Source organism: Pseudorca crassidens, chromosome 15, assembly GCF_039906515.1.
Source record: "Pseudorca crassidens isolate mPseCra1 chromosome 15, mPseCra1.hap1, whole genome shotgun sequence".
Taxonomy (NCBI): domain Eukaryota; kingdom Metazoa; phylum Chordata; class Mammalia; order Artiodactyla; family Delphinidae; genus Pseudorca; species Pseudorca crassidens.
This window is the reverse complement of record NC_090310.1, coordinates 75,012,949-75,039,792: the sequence shown is the minus strand read 5'-3', so window position 1 is coordinate 75,039,792 and position 26,844 is coordinate 75,012,949. Positions and strand designations below refer to the sequence as shown.

General features: G+C 40.7%; 1 protein-coding gene across 2 annotated transcripts; it reads left to right on the top strand.

Annotated features, from left to right (window-relative positions):
• The first annotated feature begins 1,960 nt into the window (after window positions 1-1,960).
• Window positions 1,961-17,829, top strand: LOC137207930 (zinc finger protein 248-like). 2 transcript variants are annotated; one of them, XM_067708308.1, is made up of 6 exons: window positions 1,961-2,120; window positions 6,049-6,107; window positions 7,989-8,045; window positions 12,631-12,757; window positions 13,012-13,107; window positions 15,740-17,829. In XM_067708308.1, the coding sequence occupies exons 1-6, from the start codon at window positions 2,108-2,110 to the stop codon at window positions 17,512-17,514; spliced, it is 2,127 nt and encodes a 708-aa protein (XP_067564409.1). In that variant the 5' UTR covers window positions 1,961-2,107; the 3' UTR covers window positions 17,515-17,829. The 2 variants fall into 2 exon arrangements, with proteins under 2 accessions (XP_067564409.1, XP_067564408.1); XM_067708307.1 differs by lacking the exons at window positions 1,961-2,120; window positions 6,049-6,107 and adding an exon at window positions 7,068-7,560 and having other exon boundaries at window positions 15,740-17,827.
• The last annotated feature ends 9,015 nt before the right edge of the window (window positions 17,830-26,844 follow it).

Genomic DNA, 26,844 nt, shown 5'->3' with positions numbered 1-26,844 from the left:
TTAAATGAAAGCGAAAAAAATCAGACATACAAAATTTGGATTTAACCAAAGGAATAAAAAACACAATCATAACTACATGCTAAATATGTAAGTTTGTTTAATAATGATAAAGAGGTCAATTAATCAGGAGCATTGTTTATGCACCTACAGAGCTTCAAAATACATGATGCAAAAAGAACGTCAAAGAGAAATAAATTCACAATTATAGTTGGAAATTTCAATACCCCACTCTCAATAATTGATTCAAGAGGTAAGCACAATATCAAATATAGTTGAACACAACTATCAATTAGCTTCCACCTTAAAATCTTTTTTTTTTTGGCGGTACGCGCGGGCCTCTCACTGCTGTGGCCTCTCCTGTTGCGGAGCACAGGCTCCGGATGCGCAGGCTCAGCGGCCATGGCTCACGGGCCCAGCCGCTCCGCGGCATGTGGGATCTTCCCGGACCGGGGCACAAACCCGTGTCCCCTGCATTGGCAGGCGGACTCTCAACCACTGCGCCACCAGGGAAGCCCAGAGGCAGCTTTTTGAGTATTATGTTAATATTATTCATATTCATATCTAATAGGAAATACAGGTATTCTGATTTTTTTTAAAGTCCTGGCTTTTTTCCTAGGGTTTTTTTTTTCTGTTCTTCCAGATGAAATTTAGATGTGTTCTGTAAAGTAAAATAAAATTAAAATTAAAGGAAGAAACCACATCACTCAACTTATTGAGATTTTGATTGGAATTTTGTTAAAGAATGTTGTCTCCCTATCTAGGAAGACAGTACATATCTCCGTTCACATTTTAATGTCACACAGTTAGAGTGTAATAGTTTCTTTTGTGTAAGTTCTGCCCAATTCTTGTTAACCTAGTCCTAGATACTGACTGCTACTGTGACTGGAACTTATTTCCTATTACTACTATTGGCATAAGAGAAACAATTGATATAAAAGTACGTTGACCTGCACATCATCTTAATCATGGAATCAAAGTTAATATTACCAAAAGTGGGACAAACTGACATCATGTGTGTGAAACTCATCTGGTGTAATTTACTGAGAAGAACATAACATCCATTATGTTATGCCAAGAAATGTATAACCTGAATTTAATTGTGGGGAAACAGTCAGACAAATCCAAATGAAGGAACACTTCAAAACAAGTCTGTCCTCTTCAAAGTTACCAATGTCGTAAAAGACAAAAAAGGCTGAGGAACTAGATGAAAGAGGTCTAAATGACATGACAACTGGATGTAAGGACTCTGAATCAGTTGCTAGATCAGAAAAAAAAATAGTTATAAAGGACATTATTGGTACAACGGGTGAAATTTGAATATGGTCTACATATTTGATAATAATAGTATATCAGTGTTCACTTTCTTGAATTTGATTTGTGGTGGTTATGTAAAAGGATGTTCTACTCTTAGAAAATATATGCTAATTTTAGGGGTGACAGTTCGTGTTTGAACTTACTCTCAAATGCTGAGGAAGATGAGAGAGAGGAATTGAGAGAACGCAAATGTGGCAAAATAATAACAATTGATGCTAAGTAAACATTTTACAGGTGTTCATTCGTAATGAATCATTCCTGCAACTTTTCTGTTAAGTTTGAAAATTTTCAAAATAAAAATGCAAAAAGAATAAGAAAATTATTAACCACTTGTTTAATGACAAGGTCAAAATAACACACCACTTTTAGGGTCCTATTTTAATAAAGGTATCACCTAACATGGTCATTTCTGGGAGAGGAGATTATGAGTACTCTCCTTTGATCAAATCTTCGTTAGATTTATGTGTATCTGCCGTTTTAGCCACAGTTTCGGTGTATTACTTTTGAAATCCAGTTTTGAGTGGAGGTGGACAAGTTATCCAACTCACCAAGTAAAGCAAGAACTCTTCTGACATTCTCTAAGGAAGGGGACGCTGAGACTTATGGGAAACGGAGTCCCGAATTTGATGGATTACCGGGAGGAGAGCGCAGGGAACTGGCCCCTCACGGCTCCTTCTGCGCATGTGCATTTCTCCTCATTGTTCGCCCGCTCCCTGGTCTCCAGCTTCGCGCGGCAGATAATTCCGGAGCCTTCGGGTCTACGCGTTGCTCAGTGAGGGGTCCTGCACGAAGGATGTGCGCTACAGGTGAGAACCTAGTTTGGAGGGGTTTTTTTGCTGAGCTTGGGGTAGGTTTTGTGCCCACACCTGGTGGAAGCAAAAACTTGCGCGAATCCCACGCAGGCTGAGACCCTATATAGCACTTGTTCCTGAGTCTGGTCTGCATTTGCCGCTAAAGAAAGCCAAGTGACAGAGCAGCTTGGCTACGGACCTACAGGTTCCACGAAGAGGCTAAGGGAGAAGCGCGGGTTACTAGGTCAGAACGAAGTGCGCTGAGAAAAAGCATCCTAATGGTAACGAGCTGTTTCCAGAAGCTCCTCGAATTTGCATGTGCCCTGGCCAACCATTCATTATCGAGTCAAATCCAGGACACCGGCGGGGGTGAGAATAAATTCTGATAACATTTATTATGTGCAGGCTGATTTAAGAGCCTGAATTTGAACTAAGACAAGTTCAAATTCTAGCCTGGCCACTGAGTCTCCATGGACAAAATGACGAGCCTCTAAGTCTCAGTTTCCCCATCTGCCAAAGGAAGTTATTCCAAAAACCTGTCTCAAAGTCGTTTTGAGGATTGAATTAAGAGAACCTGTAAACACTCAGCAGCGGTCCTGGCATTCACTAAGCACCCGGGAAATGTTAATTGCCTTTATCACTGTTGTTTTCATTAAGATCGTTATTGGTTCTCAAAGACCCCCTGGAAAGTCAGTATTACCCATCCCATTTTAACTGACAAGAAAACCAAGACTCTGGTGGGGAAGTCTCCAGGCCAGTAATTGAAGGAGCTGGGATTACAAACCTCAAACAGTTTTATTTCCAAATCCCATGCTGGGTTTTGTCTAGCAGCACATCCTTCACAGGACTAAGCAGAGTGGCCTGTCCCTAAGAGCCACAGGGAAGGACCTGGAGTGTACAGGGACTGAGTCTTTTCCAGAAGCTCTGGAGATTTTCTGGGAGTGGTTCTCAAAAAAGTATGTATCAGAAACAGCTGAAGGGCTTGTTAAAACCCAATAGCTCTGTTGGGCCTCACCCCCAGAGTTTCTGGTTCAGGAGGTTTGGGGAGGGGCCCAAGAATTTGCATTTCTATCAAGTTCCCAGGTGACACTGATGCAACTGGTTGGGGACCACTCTGTGAGAACTTCTGTTGTAGAGGATGGTGAATTCATTGCAAGAGAGAGTTGGGACTGGGGCTGAAGATTCCAGTTGTTTGAATTTACCCTCCCCCCGCCCCAGCCAGGTACAAGTTTTCCCTGGATCACACAGCTCTTGTGAGGAAAGAAGGAGGGGGTACCAGGAGTAGGACTCTTACCTGGGAGATCCTCATGCTACCCGGACACGCTCACCACAGCTGCAGGGCAGAGATCCGAGAAACAAGCAGGTTCTCTATTTGCTTGCTTGGAAGCAATTCCTGATCCTTCTGCCCTGAGTAACACTACGACACCAGAGGTTGTGGAGAACCATTGGTCCGTGAGGTGTGGGCCAACTTTTCAAAGGGAGGGGGAATTGGGCTGAGGGTGATGGGCAGGAGGCAGGCTTCTCAGGAAGAGGAAATTCTGAGGACGGTTGATGAGGACATGTCTGGGAGGAGGGCTAGGGAGGCACTCTCTCCACTCCTCCCAGATGCCCTTAATTCTCCAGCCCCTCTTCCGGGATTTTGCACAGCCCTCAAGCCACGCCCACCATCACATGAATTTAGAGATATGCCCCGCCCCCCATCCCTGACTTTATCCAGGTACAGGAAGAGTTTTCAGGAGTTCAATTGGGGGCCTGAGGAAGTAATTAGCGTGGGGTTAAATACAGGGTTTCTGGAGCCACACCGCCAGGGGTCAAAGCCCAGCTCTACAGCATTACTTTAATTTCTCAATTTCCTCATCTATAAAATGGGATAATAATAGTACCTACAGCTTGCTCTTTAAAAAATTTTTTTAATTGAATTGCTTTATTTAGTTTGTTAATCCTTGTTAGGATTTTTGTATCTAAGTTTATACGGGGAAACAAGTGGCTAATTTTTTCTCCACTTATCCTAAACTGACATTGGCCTCAAGAGTACAGGAGCCATACAGATTGAATTGGGGAAGTTTATTTTTCTGTTTCTGGCATGTATTCTGTAGATTATTGTTTTTCTTGAAGATTTGGGGAAAATTGCTTACACAAATGGACTTGCAATTTTGTAGGTGTGTGTTAAATTTTTAATTTCTGCTTTGTTTTTTTCTATTATATTTTTTTTTATTGAAGTATAGTTGATTTACAGTGTTGTGTTAGTTTCAGGTGTACAACAGAGAGATTCAGTTATACATATATATATTCTTTTTCAAATTCTTTTCCCATTATAGGTTATTATAAAATATTGAGTATAGTTCCCTGTGCTATACAGTAAGTCCTTATTGTTTATCTGTTTTATATACACTGGTGTGTAGATGTTATTCCCAGATTCCTCATCTTGCTCCATTTAAGGAATAAATGAGGTTAATATATGTAAAGGACTTAGAACAATGTCTGTTACATAGTAAGCACTATGCAAGTATTGTTGGTATCACTAATATTATTATACCCACATTCTTATAATCTAGCTTTGTATTATTCCTAAGTGGTGGAACCAAAAGGTGCGTCCAGGGCCTCTGCCTCCCCAGCCACTGTTCTGCCCACCGCATCTCAGTTAAGTCAAAACAAGTGTCTTAGTAAAACATCCTTTGAAGACACTGGAACCAAAGGAGAATAAATCCCTTTTAAAAAAAATAGACTTGTTAAAGCACCCCATCCCTGTTGTCAGAAGTTCCTATTAATTCTTTAACTTCACGGAGTTAAAAATATCAGTAGAATTTCTGTCAGGTTTTGGTTGTTGCATCATTTTATACACTTTTTAAAATGGAAATATTCAAAACATACAACAGTAAAGAAAATAATATGACTGTATATACTTGTCACAGCTTCAGCAATTATCAACATATATATCCTCCCTGCCACTAACATGCACGCACGTACGCACACGTGCATACACTTTCCCCCTCCACCTTCTTCTACTGGATTATTATTTTTTTAATTAATTAATTAATTTAATTTTTTTAGCTGCGTTGGGTCTTCATCCCTGCGCACTGGCTTTCTCTAGTTGCAGTGAGCGGGGGCTACTCTTCGTTGCAGTGCATGGGCTTCTCTTTGTGGTGGCTTCTCTCGTTGTGGAGCACAGGCTCTAGGCGCACGGGCTCAGTAGTTGTGGCTCGCAGGCTCTAGAGTGCAGGCTCGGTAGTTGTGGTGCACAGGCTTAGCTGCTCCGCGGCAGGTGGGATCTTCCCGGACCAGGGTGCGAACCCATGTCCCCTGTCTTGGCAGGTGGATTCTTAACCAGTATGCCACCAGGGAAGCCCTCTACTGGATTATTTTAATGTAAATCCCAGACATCAAAAACTTCAGAAATGTAACAGGTTTAATAATAACCAAAAGCACAGCATGGCATGCTTGCTATTGCTATCTGGGTTTAACCAGGTCTTTCTTAGTTGGATCTTACCTTATTTTATATTTTATATATATTTATTTATATATATAAATATATATATATTATATATTTATATATATTATATATATTATATATATATTTATATATAATATATATATATTTTTATATATAATATATATAAATATATTTATATTTTATATATATTTATTATTTTTTATATTTATATATTGTCTGCTATTAAATCAAAGAAGGCTATAAATTGTAAGAAACCAATAAGGAAAAAATATTTACTCTCCACCATGAAAAGCCTGCTTCTTTTAGCTCCCCCTGGTTATACCAGGGTTGCAAGAGTCCCCTCAGCATGCCTGCCCCTTCTGAAGGGTCAGAGACAATCTCCCACCATGTGACTGTCAGCTAATACGTGGGGATTTCTAGGCAAGTTGCTATAAGGACCTTCAAGGTTGATCATATTTCTCACAATTTCTTTGCTCTCTCCCTTTCCTTCAGCTCTGCCTTCACAGTTCTCTGAACTTTTCCAGGAGCAGGAGAAAATGAACACAGCCCAGGTGAGTTGATTACTTATTACTCAGTATTTTTCAGTGACATCTAAGAGTTGCTTTGCGTTTTTAATAACTTTCTTGTCAATTGTCCTTCCTCATCTTTTCATTTCCCAACGTTTTCCTGTTTTATTTTACTTTCCTTCTTTCTTCTTCTACTGGTTTTGAAGGTCTACATTTTATTTTTATTCCATTATTACCTTTGATGTGTTTAACACATATGTGAACACATTTTTCTACCAACAGCAGGAACATTTTCATCTGTAGTTTCATCCAAATAAGATACACTCCTCCCTTACCTTGGGCTTTGTGGAAATGCACTAAATATTCTTTATTTCATTTTCTCTTTCCATAATAATTATGTATTCTTAGAATTCTTTGTTAATCGTATCACATCTTCTAGCTACTTAAACAATAATTATTTCAATTCTAATATACATTTCCCGCTTATTTTTGCTGTCCCAAGTTTGAAGATAAAGTGACAGAATTATAATAGTTATAATATTACCTACAAATTAGGGCTGCTTATTATGCTCCAGTCACTCTTAAATTCCTTACCTGGATTAGCTCATGTAATTCTGACAACAGCATTAGGAGGTAGGCACTTTTATTATCCCCTTTTCACTGAAGTAAAAGTAAATAACTTCTCAAGAGCTTGTAACTGCAGTCATTCTATGGATACATCATTAGAAATTTGGCCAGATGGAGACCTGGAGTCCAAGTCCACTGCAAACTTTCCACCCTTTGTTGGGAGTAAGTCATCATCTGCTTGTGTTCCAACCAGCCCAAGATCTCGGAATGGGAGATCTCTTAGGCCTAGGGTTGCCAAATAAGACATAGGACGTATAAAATAAAGTAAATCTTAGCTCCACGCACGCTTCCCTTTCATAGTCTGCAAGTCACCCACCCTCTCTGACTGTACCAAGAACCAGTTCCTGTAGCTCTGTCTGTCCACCACGATTTCCATATGGCATGCATTCTTTCCCAGATTCTGCTGAGTTTTGATAGAGGCCTCTGGAGCGGTCTACAGAATCACTATGTGGTTATATGCCTTCTGAGTCTGGGTATCCGAAAGAGCCTTTATTCTGCCCCACTCCATGAATGATCGACTGGTTATAGAATTTGGGGGTGAAATCCCTTTCCTTCAGAAGATTGTGGATGATCTGCGTTAGCTCCTAGTATTTGGGGAGACTGAGAAGTCGTGTGGCAGCTCGATTCTCGTTCCTTTGTAGTAACCGGTTTTATTTTTTCTTCTTGCGAGTTTTTCATTATCCTTGGGCTTCAGGTATTTCCGCAGGCAGTGTGTCTGGCTGCCTGTCTTTTTTCAGAGTGCCTGCTTGGTAATTGGATGGATCCTATGGGGATGAAGACTGACTCGCTCTGGGACATTTTCGGTTCTTTCTGTGATTATTTCCTTCCCTCCACTCTCTTTGTTCCTGCCACCCAGAAATCCCATGAGACGGTCAGTGCCTCTCCCCAGTCGGCCCTCTGTGCTCCTTTACTTTCATCATTTCCATTTTTCCGTGTTTTTATTCTGTGCGTTGAGAGATTTGCTCATTTTTGTCATTTGGGTCATTTTGTTTCCAAGTCTTAAGAGTTTGGGGGGTTTTTTGTTGTCCTAAGTCAGCAAAAGCATATTTAATATCTGTATCCTTTTTCTGTGTTCATAGCCAACTTTTCTCCTTTTAGGGAAATAAGACTCTCGTTTATGATTTGCAGACACCAATGGGAATACTTAAAAATTATTCTCTTCAGTATCTTTACTTACATTTGTTTTCATAGTCTTCAGTCTTTTGGTCTTGGTACTTATCTTTCAGGCTGTTGCTTTTTACTGGCATTAAATTTGTTTAGCAGCCTTCAAATCTGTTATTCCTGCTTCTGCTTTCTCAGATCGTTGTTTTCCCTCCAGCATCTGGACCCTTTGCTGTTTTCTGTATGAAGAGAAAGGTAAAGACCTCATTAGATCAATGTGGGCAGCCGATGTGTGATGCGCGACAAGTCTGTTTCCTTGGCAAGATTTTCCTCTGAACGAAAGGACTGACTTGGGGCCTCTTATACGGATTATTGGGTTCTGTGTACAGAACAGGCTTCACTTAGGCTCTCCAGAGAGGGACAAAGCTTGAGGGGACCCCCTTCCACCCGCCAAAGGGGGTAGTGCCTTACCTGATAGCAGAGCATGATAGTCTGTCTCCCCAGAGTTGCCTTAAAACAAAAGCTGTGACCGAATCAGGGGACTAAGCACAGTACCCTGCTCCTCTCTTTGGATGCAAAGTTCACGCAGACACCTAGAGGCAGTTCCTTGCTTTTTTTTTTTTTTTTTTTAATTTTACTTTATACTGGAGTAGAGTTGACTAACAATGTTGTAATAGTTTCAGGTGTACAGCAAAGTGACTTAGTTATACATGTACATACATCTATTCTTTTTCAGATTCTTGTCCCATATAGGTTATTACAGTGTTGAGTAGAGTTCCCTGTGCTATACATCAAGTCCTTGTTGAAGTTCCTTGCTTTTTACAGGGAACGTTCTCCTGAGTGTTAACCCTCAGCCCACTCCTTCTGGGGGTCAGGAGTGTGGCAGCCCTTCCGTGACTCACGTTCACTGTTCTTCAGCCCAGAGCCCATCTCGGCTTCCAGCTGCAGCTGCTGCTGAGCTGGGAGGTCTCTCCGGGCTCTGAACAGAACTTGAGACTTTTGCACGTTCTATGTTTGCATTAAGGGGCGAGCACAATGCCTCCAGTATCTGCCTCCTACTCTATATCTTCCAGAAACTTCCTCTGCTCTGAGAAGTATATTGGTGTTTTTATGACTCTCCCTGCTCTACTTTTGGAGGCAGAGGACGTTAGGTTGTGCAATCAAATCTTTTTCTCCTCCGTGAAGCATACCCTGAAAAAACTGAGATTTAACCCCCCTCTCCCTTTGTGACCTCACTCTACCTCGTACACACATTTTTTCATGGTTCCTGTAAGTTATTACTGCATGTCTATGTTCATGTAGAAAGTCCCATCATTCTGTAAACTCCTTAAAGACAGAACCAGTGTCACACATACACAATGGAATCCTATTCAGCCGTAAAAAAGAATGAAATCATGCCATTTGCATCAACATGGATGGACCTAGAGATTATCATACTAAATGAACTAAGTCAGAAAGAGAAAGACAAATACCATGTGATATCACTTATATGTGGAATCTAAAATATGACACAAATGAACTTATCTGCAAAACAGAAACAGACCCACAGACATAGAGAACAGACTTGTGGTTGCCAAGGGGGAGGGGGAGGGGGGAGGGACGGATTGGGAGTTCGGGGTTAGCAGATGCAAACTATTAATATATAGGATGGATAAACAACAAGGTCCTACTGTATAGAACAGGGAAGTATATTCAATATCCTGTGATAAACCATAATAGAAAAGAATGAAAAAGTATGTATATATATGTATAACTGAATCACTGTGCTGTACAGTAGAAATTAGCACAACATTGTAAATCAACTATACTTCAATAAAATAAATTAAAAAAACAAAAAACAGGACAAGTGTCTTACCTTAGCATCCTCTATGGCTAGGACAATTGTAGGCCTGTAGAGGAACTCAAATTGTTTTATGAATCACCAACTAAAGATAGAGGCAGAGTATTTCTGGTATGATTTCTCTTTCTCCAACAAAATACAGGCAGACTTCATTTTATTGTACTTTGCTTTATTGAGTTTTGCAGATACTGCATTTTTTTTACAAATTGAAGGTTTGTGGCAACCCTGCATCAGGCAAATCTATTGGTGCCATTTTTTTTTTTTTTTTTTGCTGTACGCGGTTCTCTCACTGTTGTGGCCTCTCCCGTTGCGGAGCACAGGCTCCGGATGCTCAGGCTTAGCGGCCATAGCTCACGGGCCTAGCCACTCCACGGCATGTGGGATCTTCCTGGACCAGGGCACGAACCCGTGTCCCCTGCATCGGCAGGCGGACTCTCAACCACTGCGCCTATTGGTGCCATTTTTACAACAGCATTTGCTCACTTCGTGTCTCTGTGTCACATTTTGGCAATTCTTGTAATATTTCAAACTTTTTCATTATTATTGTATTTGTTAGGGTGATCTGTGATCAGTGATCTTTGATGTTACTATTATAATTGTTTTGGGGCACCACGAACTTTGCCCATATAAGACGGCAAACTTAATCTATAAATGTTCTGTGTGTTCTGACTGCTTCACTGACCAGCTCTTCCCCCATCTCTCTCCCTCTCCTTAGACCCCCCTATCCCCTGAGATACAACACTATTGAAATTAGGCCACTTAATAGCCCTATGATGGCTTCTAAGTGTTCAAGTGAAAGGAACAGTTGAATGTTTCTCATTAAAAATCAAAAGCTAGAAATGATTAAGCTTAGCGAGGGAGGCATGTTGAAAGTTGAGACAGGCTGAAAGCTAGGCCTTTTGTGCGAAACAGTTAGCCAAGTTGTGAATGCAAAGGAAAAGTTCTTGAAGGAAATTAAAAGTGCTACTTCAGTGAACACGCAAATGATAAGAAAGCGAAACAGCCTTATTGCTGATACGGAGAAAGTTTTAGTGGTCTGGATAGAAGATCAAAGCAGCCACATTTCCTTAAGCCAAAGACTAATCTAGAGAAAGACCGTAACTCTCTTCAGTATTATGAAGGCTGAGAGAGGTCAGGAAGCTGCTATCTAGGACTTTCATAGCTAGAGAGGAGAAGTCAATGCCTGGCTTCAAAGGACAGGCTGACTCTCTTGTTAGTGGCTAATGCAGCTGGTGACTTGAAGTTGAAGCCAATGCTCATTTACCATTCTGAAAATCCTAGGACCCTTAAGAATTATGCTAAATCTACTCTGCCTGGGCTCTATAAATGGAACAACAAAGCCTGGATGCCAGCACATCTGTTTATAACATGGTTTTCTGAATATTTTAATCCCACTGTTGAGACCCACTGCCCCCCCAAAAAAGATTCCTTTCAAAATATTACTGCTCATTGACAATGCACCTGGTCACTCAGTAGCTATGATGGAGATGGACGATGACATTAATGTGGTTCTCATGCCTGCTAACACAACATGCATTGTGCAGCTCATGGAGCAAGGAGTAATTTCTTTAAGAAGTACACTTCATAAGGTGATAACTGGGCTTCCCTGGTGGTGCAGTGGTTAAGAATCCGCCTGCCAATGCAGGGGACACAGTTTCAAGCCCTGGTCCAGAAAGATCCCACATGTCGCAGAGCAACTAATCCCGTGTGCCACAACTACTGAGCCTGCACTCTAGAGCCTGTGAGCCACAACTGCTGAGCCCGCGTGCCACAACTACTGAAGCCTGCGTGCCTACAGCCCGTGCTCTGCAACAAGAGAAGCCACCACAATGAGAAGTCTGTCACCACAATGAAAGAGTACTCCCTGCTCGCTGCAACCAGAGAAAGCCCACGCACAGCAACAAAGACCCAAAGCAGCCAAAAATAAATAAATTAATTAATTAAGAAAATAAGGTGATAGCTGCTGTAGATGGGTATTCCTCTGATGGATCTGGGCAAAATAAATTGAAAACGTTTTGGAAAGCATTTACCATTCTAGATGCCATGAAGAACATTTGTGATTCATGGGAAGAAGTCAACATATCAACATTAACAAGAGTTTGGAAGAAGTTGATTCTAACCCCCAAGGATGACTTTGAGGAGTTCAAGACTTCAGTGGAGGAAGTAACTTCAGAGGTGGTGGAAATAGCAATAGGATTAAAATTAGAAGTGGTGCCTGAAGATGTGATTGAATTGCTGCCATCTCATGATAAAACTTTAGCAGATGAGGAGTTGCATCTTTTGGATGAGCAAAGAAAGTGGTTCCTTGAGATGGAATCTACTCCTGGGAAAGATGCTGCAAAGATTGTTGAAATGACAACAAAGGATTTAGAATATTACACATACTTAGTTGATAAAGCAGTGGCAGGGTTTAAGAGGATTGACTCCAATTTTGAAACAAGTCCTACTGTGGGTAAAATGCTATCAAACAACATTGCATGCTAAAGAGAAATCGTTCATGAAAGGAAGAATCAATCAATGTGGCAAAATTGTTGTCTTATTTTAAGAAATTGCCATGGTCACCTCAGCTCTCAGCAGCCACCACCCTGATCAGCCACCAACATCACGGCTAGACCCTCCACCAGCAAAAAGATTACAACTTGCTGAAGGCTCGATTGTTAGCATTTTTTAAGCAATAAAGTGTTTTTAAATTAAGGCATGTACATTGCTTTTTTAGATATAATGCTATTGCACGCTTAGTAAATAGCATAAATATAATGTTTATATGCACTGAGAAACCCCCCAAAATTCGTGTGACTCAATTGCAGTAGTCTGGAACCAAACCTGCAATATCTCTGGGGTCTGCCTGTATAACATGATGGAAGGTATGTGGTAGACGACCTTTATAACATTTTCTGGGCAACTCTTTACAGTGAATACGGTAGGATCAGTACCCCCTACATATTTCCCGTGCCATCTGGTCTTGAGCACTGCAGACTGAGCAGCCTTGGGCTATTACAGGGATCGGTGTTGTTCGAGGATGTATCATTGGACTTCACCCAGAAGGAGTGGCAGTTGCTGGACCGTGCTCAGAGGCTCCTGTACAGGGATGTGATGCTGGAGAACTACGGGCACCTGGTGTCCCTGGGTAAGCCCAGCTTCCCGTGCAGCTCCCAACAGCATGCATTTCCTGTCTTAGGAACCAAGTCACTGTGGCGCATCATGCACATGAGGTTTTGGATTCAAAAACCTTTTAGGGAACTTGAAAGGATATTGTATTCTCACCTCCCTAGTGAAAGGGTCCCCATCATTCTACAGCTCCTAAAGCTTCTCCCTTCTGATTCTTCAAAGGGATTGACTCCTAAGCAACTTTGCCAAGTCCCATGTCGTTTCCCACAACAGGTCACTGTGTTTCCAAACCTGAGCTGATACTCAAGTTGGAACAAGAAGAAGAACCGTGGATATTAAAGGGACAACTCCCAAGTGAGAGCCACCCAGGTGAGTTAATGCGGTCACCTGGAAGGCAGCCAGGGGAAACTGGATCCAAAGTGGCCAGTTCAGGGGGTAATATCTTTGAAATGGGTTTTAGGAATCTCTTTTAGAGGCTCCAGACTTTTAGGAGTGACTAAAGGCAGATGACGACCATACCTTAGATATTAAGCCTCCATATATCACTCTCATATATAAATGCTCTTTGTTTTCTGTTTGACTTTTATAGAGAGAGATTCGCTTGGTTTTTGTAGAATCCAGTTGCTGCCTTCCTCATCCTAGACCTTTATTTCTCTGTTTTTCTCTCTGTGCAATAATGGCTATCCTTTACGTTCCCTCCTGTGCCAAATGTTCTGTAAATATGCATTTGTTGATGGATCATTTGATTCAATAAATATTTACGAAGCACCAGCTATGCACCAGTCATGTTCTAAGTCACAGGAGATACAAAGCAAAGTCTCTGCTCCTGTCAGTAGATCCAAATAGCAGATCCATATGTAACATGTCTGGTAGTAATTGATACTCTGATAAATTAAAGTCAGATGAAGGGGATGGAGACCGACAGGGAGTCCTTTTTCAAAAGGAAGTCAGGGAAGGCCCCTTTGAGGAGGTGGACAGTTGAACAGGAGAGTAGAATGGAGTCTTGAATGAAGGGATGGAGTGAGCGACGGGTTATCTGAGAGATTCCAGATCAAGGAACAGCAGATGCCAAGACTGTGAGACAGGAGCATGCCTGGTGTAGTCAGAGAACAGCAGGGAAGTTGGTGGGACCGGAGAGGGTTCAGTGAGGAGAAAACAGCAGATGATATCAGAGAGTTAGCTAGAGGCAAAGCTTTATAGGCCTGGTAAGACTGAATTCTACTCTGAGTAAGATAGTAGGTAAGAGAAGAGGTCAGGGACTGCACCCTTGAGCATTACATTTGGAGGTCACGGAGACATAGGGCTCTAGCAAAAGAGACCAAGAAGGAGCACCCACTATGGTAGAGGGAGAATCAGGAGTCAGGGGTTTCCCAGGAGCCACGTGAAAAAAAGTGTTTTTTAGAAGGAAAGAGTGAATTCCCAATATGCAGATGCAAATGTAGTCAGCATCGCCCTTTTTTTCCCCCTGCAAATTATCCAAAGGCCACAAGGAAAAAAAATTTAATGTCAATTCCATTTTTCTTATAGGTTCGAGGCAGCTGAAATCCCAAACTTTAAAAAAAAAGTGGAAAAACTGCCAAAAGCAATTAAAGTCAGGCTTGTTCACAGAAATAGAGAGAAAGTAACGTAGCTGTGGAAATAGAGTTAGAACATATTATGCAGACAGTATTTACTTGGCAATTTTACCACAAATGGAACTTAAAGTGTTGAGATTTTTTTTTAACAGTGGAATAGTAGCATTACTCTGAAGGATATCTAGGTTCTGAGTAGAGCTAAGGACATAATATGTGCTAAGTGAAGACCATGAGAGTGTATTTGTTGTTGGAAACACATAATTGATGGAATTAAATACCCTGGTCTGATAGGAGCTGACAATACTGTAGGCTTGTGGGATGATCAGTTGAACATGTGTTGTGAATTTAGGTATAAAAATCTAGTATAAAGTCTAAGTATGAAAATCCAATATCAGATTTTTCTTGCTAGCATATCGGCCTCTATTTGTTTCATCTGCTACAGAGAAGTCTTAAGTTTTTAAGCATATAACCAATGTTATTGCATAAAATGAAAATAGTAGAAGATAATAATAATCACTCATAGCCAAAAAATTTTAAGACAAAGATTAATAAAGGTCCTAAGACCAAGTCGAATAGCCAGGTGCTTGAGTTCTCACAAAAAAAGAGAAATCAGAGAGGAATAAAAAATGATGTGAAAGTAGAATTAAACAACAAGGTTTTACTGTATCGCACAGGGAACTATATTCAATATCTTGTATTAAACTATAATGGAAAAGAATCGAAAAAAGAATATAGGTATATACATATGTACATGCATAACCGAATCACTTTGCTGTACACCTAAAATTAACACAATATTGTAAATCAATTATACTTCAGTATTTTAAAAGTGAAATTAAAAATTAGTATTGTGACAGGGCACAGTCATTTGGTACAGTACGTCAGCAGATTGAAAGAGGGAAAAGTAGAGTTGTCAGTCAAGACAAATAACTATTGATTAGCTCTGATAGAATCAAATGATATGCAAACATGGCTTATCCTCTATCTTTGCCCTGACCCTTCCCTTGATCACCCTTTAGTCTTCCTTGTCTCCCTATTCAGTGTCCCTTATCTTTGCCCCATTCTTTTAATACCCTCCATCCTTGGATCACTTGTTTTCCTGACATCCTTTGGACTCACTTCACCACTCCTTGTGTTTTATTTCAAACTCTCCATCCATTTTGAGGTAATTTTTGTAACAAGCCGAAGCTTCTAGTATTAATTTTCAGCTTTCTCTCCCTTTTTCTACTGCAATATGTATTTTTGTTTTTGTTTTCATGTACCAACTAAAAGAGTAGGATAAATATGTGCTTAGAAGTTCTTTCATCCCAGGAGACTGTGTCTGAAACCTAAGAATTAACTTAACTTAGGGCATTTGTATACAAGCCTATTCCTTAAGAAATGTGTTAAGATTTATAATGTATGTTAATTTTTTATATTTCTATAAGTCCAAAGAACCAATAACATGGAAGAGATAAACCAAGAAAATGAAGACAAGTATTTGAGGCAAGGTTTATTCATCAACAACAAAACATTGACTGAGGATAGAAATAAGACCTTCAGAGAAACACTTAATATGACCACAAATCCAGTGCCCTCAAAAAAAATATCCCATCAATGTGACCCATTTGTAACAAACTTGAAAAGTGTTTTTGAATTAGTTATTAGTAATAGAAGCAGTGTGAGAAAAATATCTAATGATTTCAATGGATGTGGATTCCTTACTACTGTGAATGAGAAAACCCATACAGGGAACAAGCCCAGTGAAAATGATCAAAAGAGGAAATCCCACAGACAAATTGAGGACTTTATTCAGTGTCAGAAGAATTCAGCTTTGGAGCAATGTCTTGAATATAATCATTGTGAGAAAGCTTTTCACAGAAAAACAGCCTTTGTTGCATGTAAGAGAGCTCATACAAGAGAGAAACCCTCTGAAGGTAACAAATATGGACAAGCCTTCCTCCAAAAGTTAAAGCTTGGTGCTTGTCCAAGAACTCTTAAGGAAAGGAAACCACACGAATCCAGTAAAAATAGGAAATCCTCATGCTTGAAGTCAAAACGTGCACATCAGAGAGCTCACTGTGAATGTAACAAATTGGGGAAATCTTTTAGCGAGAAGTCGAACCTTACTCAACATCAGAGAATGCACACAGGAGGAAAACCTGATGAGTATAACAGAAGTGAGGAAGCCTTGCAGAAGTCATCCCACACTCAAAATGAACGAGCTGATACAGAAGAGAAAATCTATGACTGTAACCAGTGTGGGAAATCCTTCCACAAAAAGCCACACCTGACTCAACATCTGAGAACTCACACAACGGAAAAACCCAGTAAGTGTAATGATAGTGAGAAAGCTGTGAAAAAGGAGTCCTGCCTCGCTCTAAAGCAGAGAATTAACACGAGCAAGAAAAGCTTTAAAGGTAGTAAGTGTGAGAAATCCTCCCACAAGACGTTGAAACTCAGTCAACATCAGAGAATGTGCTTGGGGGAACCAAGTAATGAGTGTAGTGAAAGTGGGAGGGTCTTAAATAAGAAATCACACCTCACTCAAAATCAGAGGGCTCACAAAGGGAAGAAAACCTATGACTGTAATAAATGTGGGGACAGCTTCCCTAAGAAAACAGACCTTTCTCAACATCAGAGTGTGCACACAGGAAAAAAGCCCTATGAATGTAGTGAATGTGGGAAGTCCTTTTTTGTAAAGTCCAACCTCACTGAGCATCAGAGAACTCACACAGGAGAAAAACCCTACAAATGTCGTGAATGTGGAAAATCCTTCTGTCAGAAGTCAGCCCTCACCGTACATCAGAGAACTCACACGGGAGAGAAACCCTATAAATGTAATGAATGTGGGAAAACCTTCTGTGTTAAGTCAAACCTTACTCAACATCAAAGGACCCACACAGGAGAGAAACCCTATAAGTGTAATGAATGCTGGAAATCTTTCTGCGTGAAATCCAACCTCATTGTACATCAGAGAACTCATACAGGAGAGAAACCCTACAGATGTCCCGAATGTGGGAAAACCTTCTATGAAAAGTCAGCCCTCACAAAACATCAGAGAATTCACACAGGGGAAAAACCCTATGAATGTAATGAATGTAGAAAAACCTTCAGCCAGAGGTCAGCCCTCACCAAACATCAAAGAAAAAAACATAAGAAGAAAACTCCCACCAACACTCTCCACGTGCAGAAGCCATCCTCTGCAGTTCATAGCCATTGAACATCAGCAAAATCATAGGACAGAACCGCTTAGATGTCAACACATGTAGGAAAGTCTTTATCAACAGGTTAGAGCTAATTGGAATTACAGAAGTAACATAGGAGCGAAATAGGAGCTCTCTATGTATGCTTTGATTGTGTGAAAGCTCTCAAGAAGTATTCAAAAATATGGAGGGCAAATGTATTATTTTAAGGGATATGGATAAAAATGTTCTTGTGGGAAAATGTTCTTGTGGAAATAGAAGTCGTATTTCAGATGTGATACCAAACTTGTTACAAAAAAAGATAATAAAATATTCAGTTCTTAATAGAATGTGAAAGTGGAGCTTTTGTCGGGAATAAGTTAAGGTCATTGGCACAGCAGTGTTAAATATATATGTGAAGACCTTCTGAAGTATATGGATAGGTATATAGTGCATGAGTGTGTTATATAACATGAATTACGTGTATGTTGGATTTACATAGGGAACCCACCTCTCTCTGAATCTCAACAATACAGTATGTAAGTGAAAATTGAACAGTGACATAATGTGTGCCTCAACAATTGTACTTCTAGATACATACCCTAAAACAACTGGGCGTTCTATAAAGGGTGTTTGGAAATACTGGGGTGATACGTTGTCACTATGACTGAGGGTGCTTCAGGCATTTAGTGTATGGGAGGACCAAAGATACGCAATACCCTGCACCATGTCAGAGAAAGGACAGGAGAAGGGGCTCATCCAGGATGCCAGCAACTCCATCACAGGAAAACCTTGCCCTAAAGAAACTCTTGCACATCTGCACCAACAAACATGTACAAGAAGGTTCATTGCAACCTTTCAGGGTTTTGTAATGACAATTGAAAAAAAGAGAAAGTAGCAAATGTCCATTAACAATAGACTAGATGAATATTGGTATGTTTATACAATGGGAATAACATACACCAATGAAAATGAAGCTCAGTTATACACATCATGATTGTTATCTTAAAACAATAATGTTTAATAAAAAAGGAAAATATAAATACCATATTATTGCATTTATAGAAAGTTCAAAAACAAAGAATTCAACAGTACACTGTTGAGGGATACATATATAAGCAGTAAAACTACAAAGGAAAGCCAGTGGCTGGTTAACAGAAAATCTAGGATAGCAGTTACATCTATGGAGGAAGGAGGGGCTTACAATTAGGGAGGAAGCTTTATATGGGAAATAGACCCACACAAATATGCCCAACTGGTTTTTTACAAAGGTGCAGAAGGAATTCAGTGGAGGAGAATAGACTTCAACAAATGGTGCTGGAGCAGTTGGACAGCTATAGGTGAATAAATAAATGAAACTCAACCTCCTGAGGAGGAAAGTATGGGCTTTGGATTCAGACAAACCTGACTTTGAATGCCAGCTTTACCACTTACCACTGTGTGGTTCTGGCTTTAATAACCTTTTCTCATAAGGTTATTAAACCTTGCTGAGCCTCAAACCCAAGCCTAGAGCTCAGCAATGACACGTTAGGGATGCTGGGGAAATAGAAGGTAAATGAATGGGCTACATTAAATTTACTAGGGTATGTTCCCAAAATGGCCAGCAGAGGGCTCTAGTCGCACATGAAAGACTCCACCACGTCTCTGCTCCGGCTGAAAGCGGTCTGCCTTCCAATCCCCACTCTCCTCATTTCAGCCACCCATTTTCATTAACCCACATTAATGCACAGTGCTGGGGAGACATTTTTCACAGTTACGTGTGTCACTGCGTTTCTGTCAAAAAAACATATCAGATAATTTAAATTATAATACTGCTTTTTTCCTTCCTGCTTTAGTTTTTTCTTAACGGAATAGACATGCATTCTCAACAGGGGCAATATTTCTCCCAAGGGGGTGAAAGTTTGTTCTTGAAGCCTGAAAAAATTCTTAGCTATTACAATGGCCCTCAAAGGACCATATTACATAAATAGATATGCAGTATATCTGTGGTATTAAATTTTTATGGGGAGGACAATTAGGAAAAATAATATCTAAAAAGTCCCCTTGGAGGAGCTATAACTTAAAAAAATAAAGGTTGGGAAACACTGGAATAAGGGGAGATGAATGAAGAGAAGATGCCATCATTGTACCACACCTGAAGTTAGGGACACGTAGCATAATTCTTTCTCCTATAATATGGGGACTGCCATGGCAGTGTCCAACCTCAACAATTCCTAACTGGAGGTCTTGTCATTGTTCAGAATGTCCCTCTGCCCCTTTCTGACTCCTCTGAGAGACACCACTTTCAGTGATTCAAAAGGAGTCTCTCCTGGGAGGACTTCTTCAGAGATGCCGCATGCCCTCACCCTCCCACCGGAGTTGCCAAGATTGAGCAGAGGAGGGCCAGATGGCACAAGCAAGCTGAGTGAGTAAGCAACCCTGACCCCCATTTCATCCACCTGTTGCCTGCTCCTTGGCTTAAACCTATGGCTGAGGGAATTCCCTGGCTGTCCAGTGGCTAGGACTCCACGCTTCCAGTGCTGGGGGCCCGGGTTCAATCCCTGGTGAGGGAACTAAGGTCCTGCAAGCCACTTGGCACTGCCAAAAGAAAAAAAAAAAAAACTTATGGCTGTATGCAGTGGGAAGTGTGTCCCTTATGACCAGTTGACAGAGGAGGAAGAAGCCTGAGCTTGGGATATGGAGGAGGTGCCCAATTTTGATGGTAGATGGACATATCCATCCATCATGGCCTCAAACTGAGAACAGCATAGTTACCAGGAAGGGCTCAGATCCCTTAGGAATGAGGGTTGAAGGTCACACCACCAGGTAAGCCACCATATCCAGCAGAGGTGCCAAGGGTGAGGGTAATCTAGAATTGACAGTAGAGATTAGAGCTTTTCTGAGCAGCTGCCCTAGCTCTGCACCTACCTCTTGTTACACAAGGAAAAACAAATTTCTCATATGTTTAAACCACTGTGATTCAGGTTTCTGTTACACGCATTTCTGGCTGATACAGGATTCCTAACAGTAGCATATGCCTGGGTTTTGTTCTCTAATCCTATTTAGCACACCTTGCGTTTTAATAGGACAATTCAGTCCCTTTGAGATTACTGTAAAAATGGATATATTTTATTTTATTCCTTCCATTTTAATTCGAGCTTACTATTTATTTACTTTGTTATTTCTCTTCCTTTTTCTTGTTTTTCTGGCTTGATAATATGGCCATTTATTATCTGTTTTTCTTTTATTTTTTTTTAAGTATAATTTACATACAACAAATTACACACCTATTAAGTGTACAGTTTAATGAGGGTTTTTTGTAGTTGTTGTTTGGGGTTTCTTTGGCTGGGCCTCACAGCTTGTGGAATCTTAATTCCCCAACCAGGAATTGAATGCGGGCCCTTGGCAGTGAGAACGTGGAGTCCTAACCACTGGACAGCCAGGGAATTCCCTCTGTTTTTCTTTTAGATTTTGGTGTTCTATAGAGCTAGCAATTACCTTTTCTTTTTCATATTCAGAAAAAAAATACATAATCACAATTATATAATCTTCCATTATATGAAAAACACCCATCTATTTCTTCACATTAAGATGACCGATTGGGCTTCCCTGGTGGCGCAGTGGTTGAGAGTCCGCCTGCCGAGGCAGGGGACACGGGTTCGTGCCCCAGTCTGGGAAGACCCCACATGCCACGGAGCGGCTGGGCCCGTGAGCCATGGCCTCTGAGCCTGCGTGTCTGGAGCCTGTGCTCCGCAATGGGAGAGGCCACAACAGTGAGAGGCACGTGTAACGCAAAAAAAGAGAAAAAAAAAAGACCGATTGTAATTCTTTTACATCATGCTCCCCAAGCCCCAAAGAGATTTAAATGCTTTAATTTTTTCCTCTCCACCTGCCCCTCCCCAAGTACCAGGCTGAGATCCTTCAGTATTTATAGTCCCGTATTATTATTAGTCTTCCTTTAGGATTCCCTTTTCCCCTCAAAAGTCTGTAGATATTATTACATCATCATTTACTTCCAGTATCGCAGATGAGAAGTCCAATGCCAGCCTCACTGATTTTCATTGTAAGTTACTTATTTTCCCTCTCTGGAGGTTGGTAAGCTTTATATGTATACTTGGTGTTCGTTTTTTTGGGGGGGGTGGGGAGAAGCTCTGTTTGGAATTCAGTGACCCCTTAAAATCTTCTGATCAGGTCTTTGTTGGAAAAATTTCAGGGAAAATTTCCTCCATTGTTTTGTTTCGTTATTGCCTGCCTTCCACTTCTTCCATTTGATGAATTTCCATTTTTCCGATAATAATAATTCCAATATTGAATAATTCAAATAGGTATTTGGTTGCCTCCATCATCCCCCCAACCTCTCTGATTTCACCTCATCATTTCCATCTCTTTAAATTTTTGATATGTGTTTTATTTCTCCATTTGGTATTCCACATCCAGTTGCACCAGTAACCTTCCTCTCCTTTGATTCATCTCCTGAAATGTTTAGTCTGAATATGAGATTTTCCTTCGATCCAGAACATGAGTGTGTGTGTGTGTTTGTGCGTGTGTGCGCGCGCATGCGCGTCACACTGTATCTGTGGATCCTTCGGTGTCATTTTCATCGTCAGTTTCTGTTCAGATTACCTTCTCTCTTCTCCTGTAGGTTTGTACTGGCTGTTCTCTGTGATACACCAGTTCTCTCTCTTTCTCATTTCGAAGACCCCGCAGGTACGTTGGTATTTTCCTTCGCTGACTCCCCGGGGTGCGTGTTCAGCTGCTGGGGACCTGCGGCAGGTCAGGCTCTTGAGTCATGGACCGCCCAGCAGTCTTTGCTCTTCTGGGTCAGCAGTGCTCCGGCTGGTGGGTCGCTGGTCCCAGAAGGACTCCCTCTGCTCCTTCGTCTCCTCATCTGGCATTTTCCCAGGGTAGAAAGGATTGAGCACACCGATTTACTCCCCCTCGGCTTTCTGAGCACTGGAGCAGTAAGGCTGAAGAGTACTCACAGGGGCAGGCACACAGCTCCCTCAGGAAGTTCTTGGATTTGCGTAAGTCAAGTGTTCCCAGATGTTACCTCTTTCCTTCTGACCGTCCCTACTGGGGCCTGGGCCTCTGGTGGCCCGGCTCTCACTGAACTCAGACTAGCCCCCAGAGATCACTAGATCTTGCTTCTACCCTAAAACCTCAAAAAATGCTGGCCTCAAAAACAAAAAAGCTGCTGGCCTCAAAAAATGTTCAATAGCTGGTTTTAAATTGAAAGATGAGGGCAGCAAGGATGTATTCAAGCAACTGTTTCCCCAGAATTCATAGGACACTTCCGTATACAGTAAGTCCCCTACATACGAACCTTCAAGTTGAGAACTTTCAAAGATGTGAACATGCGTTCCATCAGCATCAGGCGTGAGTGAAATTGCAGCTCACCTTCCTCAGTAACTCTTCTTGCCTGTTCACTTGATGCCAGCCCCTGTACGCCAGCTGTTGTGCTGTACTACTGTACTTTTCAAGGTACTGTACTGTAAGATTAAAAATGTTTTATTTTTGGGCTTCCCTGGTGGCGCAGTGGTTGAGAGTCCGCCTGCCGATGCAGGGGACACGGGTTCGTGCCCCGGTCCGGGAGGATCCCACATGCCGCGGAGCGGCTGGGCCCGTGAACCATGGCCGCTGAGCGTGCCCGTCCGGAGCCTGTGCTCCGCAGCGGGAGAGGCCACAGCAGTGAGAGGCCCGCGTATCGCAAAAAAAAAAAAAAAAAAGTTTTATTTTTTGTGTTTGTTTTTTATGTACTATTTGTGTGAAAAGTATTATAAACCTATTACATTACAGTGCTGTATAGCCAATTGTGTTAGCTGGGTATGTAAGCTAACTTTGCTGGACTTACAAACAAATTAGACTTATGAACTTGCTCTCAGAATGGAACTCATTCGTATGTAGGGAACTTACTGTAGTCAAAAGGCAGAAATACTATAGGCCATTTCACAGACTATAATGCAATGAAACCAGAACACATCAACAAGAATAGCCAAAGAAAAAACAAAAACCTCACCACCACCAAGATCCCTATAGACATGAATATCCAAAATTCACTCTTTTAGCTACCATCAGGTTAGAGAGAAAATCAGAATAGAAATTATAAATTATTTTAATGAATAACAATGAGAACACAAAATATAAAAATCTTTGAAGTGTGACCAAACAAAAATTCAAAGGAAGAATTACAGATTTAAATAACTTTATTAGAAAAACAAATAAAAGATTTAAAATAATGAAGAGGTCCCAGGGAAAGATAGCAGATGGAATATTCAAGTCTAATTTTGGTCCCACTGAGACACCTATTAAAAATAGAGTAAAGGGATTTTATTTTCACCTTTATATTTTGTAAAATTTCAAATCCCCAGAAAAGGCAGAAGAATGCTACAATAAACATCTCTATACGAACCATTTAGATTCACCAATTGTTATGATTTTGCTGTATTTGCTTTATTTCTCTCTTTTTATACATATATACACATTTTTTTCTGAATCATTTGAAAATAAGTTACCAATATTGTGACCCTTCACTCATAAGCATGTATCACTTAAGAATAAGGGCAATCTACAAACTCAAATAAGTAAATGTTTCTTCAAATACAGAATGTACATTTTTATACATACATGAGCATTTACTAAAATTTATCATCCACTTGGCTATAAGGAAAATCTTGAAAAATTCAATAAATTAGATATTTCATAGGCTATCATCTCTGCTCATCATTCAATAAAAATGAAGTGAATAGTTTTTAAAGTCACCAAAATATGCTCACTACATGGAAATTAAATCTAAGAAACACACTGTTTGGGAACACTTGAATCAAAGGAAAGAAAAATGAAATTACAAATTATCTAGAAAACAAAGAAATGGAGAATTCTTCATTGGAAAACTTACGGGAGATAGAAAAAATTTCAAAGGAAATTTTTTAGCCTTAAGTAACTTCATCACTAAATGGAAAGAACTTGATACTTTATGTGATTCGATTTAAGCATTGCTCAGATCCATAGCCACACCCTACACCGTACTCTTCTTCCACACTTGTCACCCCCTCACTCTCTCTGTCCCCAGGCACTGCCCTGCTTCAATGAACAGCTACCACCTTGAAAGACTGACTTATATCTTCCCTCTTAGAGAAGAAATGAGGGCATTTTGTTGTTGTATGTGCTCCATAGGTTACAAGAGGGTGAAAGCAGATCTGAAAGGTGCAATGGGTAGAATTGCTAGCCTTAGGTTATGCACCACCGCAGATCTCTGTGGCATTCCCCCCTCAACCCCACTACTCACCAACCTCACCCCTAAATCATTTGCCTTAACTCCTAGATGGAGAGACTCTACAGGGAACAGCAAGCTATTCCCTGGTCATTAAGCCAGGTCATGGCCTCTGCCATCGACTGCACTACAGGCTGAGGAGCCCCACAGTAGCACAGACAGAAAGGGAGAGACAGACCACTATATGCAGTGGCCAGATTGGTCCAGGAGGCTCTGGCTTCCCCAGAGGCCAGGTAATACTGCCTGGATGCATCAGGTTAATGCCCTGTGGGGCAGACTTTGAACCATAGGAGATGGGGGACAGGAAGGACCCAATGGATAAATTCTTCTCACCTTCTCCTCCTGAGGGATGCTCTAAGACAGAGGAGTTCATACAACCTCTCTGAGGATGTACTGTGAGCCCAAAGAATTAGCCACACTGGTTACAAAACTGTGAACCTCTCAGGAATGCAGCCTCTTACCTTTGCTCTCCTCCCTCCCTGCCTCACTTTTTCCTTCAACCTGGTTTCTGTTGTTCCACAAACCCAGTGAAGTGTTAGCATGTAAACTTTTGACACAGGCTCTATTTTCTGGGGAACCCAGGATAAGACAATAGTCTCCTTGAGAAATAGAAAAAGAACAAGAAAATAAGCTGAAAAAAAGTAAGAAGAGAGAAATCATTAAGATGGAAGATATTTTTTAAATAGTAAGAAAAAATAAATACCAAATCTCTTCTTGGAGGAAAACCATCCCAGTATACCAGTCAGGGTTCTATAGTGAGTTCTATATTGCAAAAGAAGCTGATCCTGATGATTCAGGAGCAAGCAAGTTGTTTAAATAGATATCGAGTAGCTCACTATGTCATTGTGAGGGCTGAAAAGCCAGACTGAAGGTTAAGCAATGCCCCAAACCATACCCAGTTCTGCCCGATGAGGAAACTGCTGCTGCTGTCACCACCCTCCCAAAGCCAGGACCTTGACCTTGAAACTACTGTTGGGACTGCACTGTCAAAGCTCATTGCCTGTGCCATCTGGACCCATGGAAATGGAAACTCCATGTAGAACCTGATTCCCCGTGTAGCTCACTTCCCATTCATTCCATGAAAGTCAAATACACACATCCTGATGGTGAGGGAGGCTGGGAATTTGAGTTCTGATGAATAATTTCTCCAAATATAAAAGAGCTATTCAAAAGATGATGGGAAGTGATGAATCAGATGTCTACGATAAGCAATAAAATAGATACATCTCTCAGGAGGCAGATAAAAGATAAGTGAAAGAGAACAAAAATATTTTAAAAATAGTTCTGGCATGACCGATGATCTGGAATAGTGCTGTGCAATGGGAATATAATGTAAGCTGTGTATGTAATTAAAATTTTTCTCTGGGACACATTAAAAAGTAAAAAAGAAATATATGAAGTTAATTTTAATACTTTATGTAATCCAATATATCCAAAATATTATGATTTCAACATGTAATCAATATAAAAGTTATTAAAGAGACATTTTTCATTCCTTTTTCTTATATCAAGTCTTGGAAATCCGGTGTATATTTTAAACTTACAGCCCATTTCAATTCAGACCAGTCACATTTCAAATAATGTAATTGTCACACGCAGCTAGTGGATAGTATAGTGGATAGTGTAGAGATTGAAGAAATAAAATCAGAACCCTATTTCATCGTTTAAACAAAAATAAATTCCAAATGAGTTAAAGACAAATCTAAAAAATCAAACCATTAAAATCTTAGAACACCTGTAACACTATACCTACTTAGCCCTCAATCAGATCTTGTGACCCATCTGCAATGCAGATGACAGATAAAGGGTTAATATCTATATATACAAAGAGCATCTGCAGATTAGTATCAGCATTAAACTGGCTAGACACTATCACTAGACTATTCATAGAAGAACAAATCCAAATGGTGAATAAACCTAAAAAGATGTTCAACTTCCCTAGGAGTCAGGGAAATGCAAATTACATAACAATGAGATATCACTTTACTCACATCACACTAGCAAATCAATCGGGAGCATGATAACATCTACTACAAGCTGGGAAGGGACTCTCTTCACCACATTCCAGTAGCGATGACCTTGTTGGAGAGCAATCTGGCAAAATGTATATCAAAGTAAA